The 6,000-nt window shown below is 37.9% G+C and overlaps 1 protein-coding gene across 1 annotated transcript in view; it reads left to right on the forward strand.

Moving 5' to 3' along the window:
- Positions 1-968, forward strand: part of RCN2 (reticulocalbin 2) — a 466,582-nt gene extending 465,614 nt beyond the window's left edge. The window contains exon 8 of the mRNA XM_050799899.1: positions 138-968. Coding sequence (XP_050655856.1) covers positions 138-290 — 153 coding nt within the window. The 3' untranslated portion in view covers positions 291-968. The remainder of the gene's footprint in view (positions 1-137) is intronic.
- Positions 969-6,000: the final 5,032 nt, after the last annotated feature.

A 6,000-nucleotide genomic window follows, 5' to 3' on the forward strand; every position in this document is an offset into this window, starting at 1 on the left:
TGTAACATTTTTAGATACTTAAACAATAATGAGTACTTGTACACCTGGATGATTTTGACAAGTCAGATCACATTAAATTGTGAACATCTTGCTGAAAATACTTATTACACTTGACACTTTTTTGTTTTGTTTTGAAGGCTCTTCATCTAATTGATGAAATGGATTTGAATGGTGACAAAAAGCTCTCTGAAGAAGAGATTCTGGAAAACCCGGACTTGTTTCTCACCAGTGAAGCCACAGATTATGGCAGACAGCTCCATGATGACTATTTCTATCATGATGAGCTTTAATCTCCGAGCCTGTCTCAGTAGAGTACTAGCTCCTTTTATAATTTGTTACCAGCTTTACTTTTGTGATAAAATGTTGATGTTGTATTTTACACTCTTAAGTCTTACCACAGTCAGAATTATCTTAATGTAGATTATAATTTTGGTTTTTTAGGAAAAAAAAACCCAAATACCTGATAATTTATTTCAAAACGTATTGAAGCAACAAAACATTAATATTGTGCCATATGACAACGAAGTCTTTCCTAAATACTCCATCCGTTTAGTACTGTATTGTGGAATATTTGAGTTCTATTTCCATACTTGAAAACATGGAGGATTTTAGAGTTGCCTGAACAATATTATTTAAGTAGTATGTGACTGAGCTATAAATTTTTGTTTTTGTTCTAAGTAGATTTAATTTGGGAACTGACAGGACAGTGTTTTTAGGTTTAGCATTTTGTTTAAAAACCTTTAAAGAAACCTTTAGAAGGACTTAGACCTCACGTATTAATGTTGAGAAGGTCTGCTTAATTTTAAAATGGTTTCTATAAAGGTTTTATTGTATGAAATAGAACTTTATATTTTTGCATATGTATAGATAGTAATTATATTTAATGTATAACTATAGCATTAAGGTGAGTGGAATTTGACATTGTCCAAATCTTTTTCATTTTTGAGTGATTAAAAATGAAATGTCCTATCTTTTTATATGTTTGTTTGCTTTTCTTTAATTTTTCAGATAAATATTGAATTTAGCACAGGTTTTGTGGTATTGTACATTATCTTGCCTCATCCATTCCTTTATGTGGGTGGTTCCCAAAACTGTCAGATTATTCTTGCTGCATTTTCTTTTTTTTGATAAGGCAATCATAATATTGAATGTGCAACTGACACATTTTAATTGGTCTTGTAGCAATTGTGGTTTTGCTGTTTGGGGCTGGAAATAATCTTGAGTAATGCAGGTTGGAATTACAAATATAGCTGGTCACATACCAACAGTAGAGCTCAATATCAGTTTCACTGAAATTAAAATCATACTTGATAAGCATGATAATCAATTTTAACCTAATTCAGTAGGTCAATTTATTTACCTTTGGTGGAGATGGGATAGGGAAAAGTAAAGGGAGGAGTTAATTTTCTTCTAGTTCTGATGTACAGAGATAGTTTTTCTTTTTCTTTCTTTTTTTTTTTGTTTTGAGACGGAGTCTCGCTCTGTCTCCCAGGCTGGGGTTACCAGGCGCCTGCCACCATGCCCGGCTAATTTTTTTGAATTTTTAGTAGAGACGGGCTTTCACTGTGTTAGTCAGGATGGTCTCGATCTCCTGACCTCGTGATCAGCCCGCCTCGGCCTCCCAAAGTGCTGGGATTACAGGTGTGAGCCACCGTGCCTGGCCTCTAGTTCTTTCATTCTTTAAATCACTTTTATTTGTGGGTGAAGAGATCAGCTATGCATTCTCTTAATCACTTTCCAGGCTAAAGTTGTCTCATATACAGCACACTTCGCATTCCGGGGGCTCAGCAAGTACCTATGACTTTGAGAAGACATGAAACTTTTTTGATAGAATCGACTGCACCTATATACCTCTCTACTGCTGCATCTTTGCTGATGTGAGGTGTGCTTGCAAATTGTAAGCTTTCACACCTTAATGAGTGCTTGCTTACTCAGTTATCTAAAGTAGTACATGGTTTTCATTTTAACCTACAATATATGTCTGGCTATAGCAGTTTAAGAATTACAGATTTACCACTATCACTCATCTGTCATTTGTCAGCCTCACTGAAGCTGGCATATTTGAAATCACCAGTTTGACTAGTGTGTTAACTCTTTGTTTTTCTCTCTAGCTTCTCCAAAATCTATGCCAGAATAGATCATCAGATATGGATTCTATTTCAATCCTTTGCAGAAATGCAGTATCTGTACTACTTTCCTTCCTAGCATAAAGAAAACTACACTTGCCAGCCCTCTTGTAGGTAGGCGATGGCTAGTTCTGACCAGCTAAACATGGGTGGAATTAGTGTGTGTCACTATCACACTATCTCATGACAAACCCCTTTCCTCTGCCACAGCACTGTGCAGGAGGCCTCAGCTGAAATGGTGGAGCCACAAAATCAAAGTGGCTTTGATCTTGAGTCTGTGTAGGTCAGCTGGATCCACAGTGGGCTTTGTATGATGAAAAAATAAGCTTTTAGTATGTTAAACCACTGAGATTTGGTTGTGCTTTTTTGTTTTTAGCCACAGCAGAGCCCATCCTGCCGTGACTGAGTGAAGATTTCGCATTTAACAATTGGCTTTTTATAAGCATGCAGAGAAAAAGAATCATCTGCTTGAACAGAGATGCTATATCTACTGCTGAGTCAAAATAGAAAACTTTCTTTTTAAGGCTTTTTTTTTGGATTTGAATTTTAAATAAGACTCTTTTAAAATAAAACTTTTATTTTGGTTTTAATATAATTAGGATAATTTGAATTTATCCTTGAGCATGAGAGTAAAAATAGTTTGAGACTTTCTGAATCATTGGCTGATTCTGCCTGAAGGACTTAATCACTTCCATTATTTGACTTCAGGTACAACTTCAGAGGGGAAAAGTTGATGGGATGTGCACATGTTGGCTCATCCGTAGTTCTGATTGGGCCAATTTGCAGGACAGAAAATGACTGTCTAGATTATGATATAAATTTAAAGGAAGCCAGGACATTTAGAGGAAAAGCCAGCATATCATGTTTGCCTTACTTAGTTCTTTCCTTTGCAGTTTTAAAAATAGGCTTTATTTTTTTAGTGCAGTTTTATGTTCACAGCAAAATTTTATGTTCACAGCAAAAAGTACTACAGAGTTTCAGTGTGTCCCCTGCCCTACATATGCACAGCCTCCCCCACTATCCTACATCCCACACCAGAGTGGTACATTTGTTAAAATCAATGAAACTATATTAACATATCATCATTATCACCCAAAGTGCATAGGTTGCATTAGGGTTCACTCTTGGTGCTACACATGCTCTGGGTTTGGACAAACGTATAATTACATATTCCCACCATTGTAGTGTCATAGAGTATTTCCACTGCCCTAAGGTCTTCTCTGCTCCACCTGTTCATCCCTCCCTTCCCTGTAACCCCTAGCAACACTGATCTTTTTACTGTTCATAATTTTTTAAATTGTAAAATATACATAACAAAATTCATCTTAACCATTTTTAATTGTACAGTTCGGTGGAATGGTATTAAATACACTCAAAATGTTGTGAAATTGTTACCACCTTCCATCTCCATGAACTTCATTTGTAAAACCGCAATTTATATCCATTAAACAATAACACCCCCTTTCCTCTTCCCTTCAGCACCTGGCAAACACCATTCTAGTTTGTTTGTTTGAGATGGAGTCTTGCTCTTGTTGCCCAGGCTGGCGTGCAATGGCGTGATCTTGGCTCACTGCAACCTCTGTCTCATGGGTTCAAGTGATTCTCCTGCCTCAGCCTCCCGACTAGCAGGGATTACAGGCGTGCACCACCATGCCCAGCTAATTTTTTATATTTAGTAGAGATGGGGTTTCACTATATTGGTGAAGCTGCTCTCTAACGCCTGACCTCAGGTGATCCACCTGCCTCAGCCTCCCAAAGTGCTGGAATTACAGGCATGAGCCACCATGTCTAGCCTCCCATTCTAGTTTTTTTCTTTCTTTCTTTTTTGAGACGGAGTCTCTCTCTTGTCATCCAGGCTGGAGTGCAGTGGCTCAATCTCGGCTCGCTGCAACCTCCACCTCCCAGGTTCAAGCGATTCTCCTGCCTCAGCCTCCCAAGTAGCTGGGATTATAGGTGCCTGCCACCATGCCCGGCTAATTTTTGTACTTTTAGTAGAGACAGGGTTTCGCCACGTTGGCAAGGCTGGTCTTGAATTCCTGACCTCAGGTGATCCACCCACCTCGGCCTCCCAAAGTGCTGAGATTACAGGCATGAGCCACTGTGCCTGTCCCCATTCTAGTTTTTGTCTTTATTAAAATAGACTCATATAGTGTTTGTCTTTTTGCATAATGTCCCCAAAGTTCACCCATATTGTTACCAGAATTTTCTTTTTCAGGCTGAATACTACTTTATTGTATATACCACATTTTGCTTATCTATTCACCTTTTGATGGACACAGGTTGCTTCCACTTTTTATTGTGAATAATGCTGCCATGAATATGGGTGTACAAATATTTCTTTGAGACCCTGCTTTCAGTTCTTTTGGATATATATTATACATAGAAGTGAGATTGCTGAATCACATAATTATTCTATATTTTATATGTGTGTGTGTGTGTGTGTGTATATATATATATATATTTTTTTTTTTTTTTTGAGATGGAGTCTCACTTTGTCACCCAGGCTGGAGTGCAGTGGCGCGATCTCAGCTCACTGCACGCACCGTCTCCCAGGTTCATGCCATTCTCCTGCCTCAGCCTCCTGAGTAGCTGAGACTACAGGCGCCCGCCACCGCGCCCAACTAATTTTTTGTATTTGTAGTAGAGACGGGTTTCACTGTGGTCTCGATCTCCTGACCTCATGATCTACCCACCTCATCCTCCCAAAATGCTGGGATTACAGGCATGAGCCACCGTGCCTGGCTAGTAATTCTATTTTTAATATTTTGAGGAACTGCCATGGTGTTTCCCATAGCAGCTGTGTCATTTTACATTTCCACCAATAGTGCACAAGAGTTCCAGTATCGTTACATCCCTATCAACGCTTGTTATTTTCTGTTTTTGTTTTGTTTTTTTAATAGTAGCCATCCTGATGGGTGAGACGTGGTATCTTATTGTGGCTTTGATTTGCATTTCCCTAATGGTCTGTCTGTACAGTTTTTCCTGTTCCAGAATATCATTCCTTTGCAATTTAAATGTGAGGATAAATTTATGCTATTGTTTCTCAAACGTTTTTGTGTTACAATACCTCCTTTTGCGTGAGAAATTTCAACTCAAACTTACAAGATCTTTTTCACTTAGGAAGATGATTTAGGAAAGCCACTTAGAGTAAAAGTTTTTAAACAACTGTAACAACTAATTTGCTTCACTGCAACATTTGAGTTTTGTCGAATAAATATTTGGCCAGATTTCCTGCCTGCTATAAAATTTTTTATAACTAGTAACCAATTACCTAAGGGCCTCCAGTGCAGCTACTAAAACGTCTCTGTTTTATTTGGGGGGAAAAAAAACAAAACCTCAATCCAAGCACAAAGAAAAACAAGTACTGCTAAATACCTAGAGTTTGCCCTATCTTTATCTCAAATTAACCAGTTAGTTCCTGAGCTGTAGAAAGAAAACCATTTGAGCTTATAAAACTATTTTAAAGTGATTACGGGGATTTTTAAAAATCTCATACCTTTCAATCATGATTTTTCATACCTTAAAGAAAAAAACCCTACTTTTGCTTTCTGTTCCATGGAGATATTTTTCTTCTAAGACCAGGTTCCAATGAGCAGAGGGCATCACCATTTTTCTCAGTTATTGTACCATTAGCAGTGATTGGTAACCTAAGTAGAGAGACTGTTCCATTACAATGACATACTAAAAGCATCAACTAAGATCTTTTTGTGCCAGCTGCTGGCCTGTCTGAATTAATGCTTTGTTGTTCCGTCTGCAACAAATGATGTCATGCAAGTGATTTATTTTGTAAGACTACTCTGTAATGAAAAACTTGATTGAAGTTAATTGTGGACTGCCTTCATGGTGGTAAGGAGGCTAGGCTGAGGCTGAGCTA

The sequence above is a fragment of the Macaca thibetana genome, chromosome 7 (genome assembly GCF_024542745.1).
Source record: "Macaca thibetana thibetana isolate TM-01 chromosome 7, ASM2454274v1, whole genome shotgun sequence".
Classification (NCBI taxonomy): Eukaryota; Metazoa; Chordata; class Mammalia; order Primates; family Cercopithecidae; genus Macaca; species Macaca thibetana.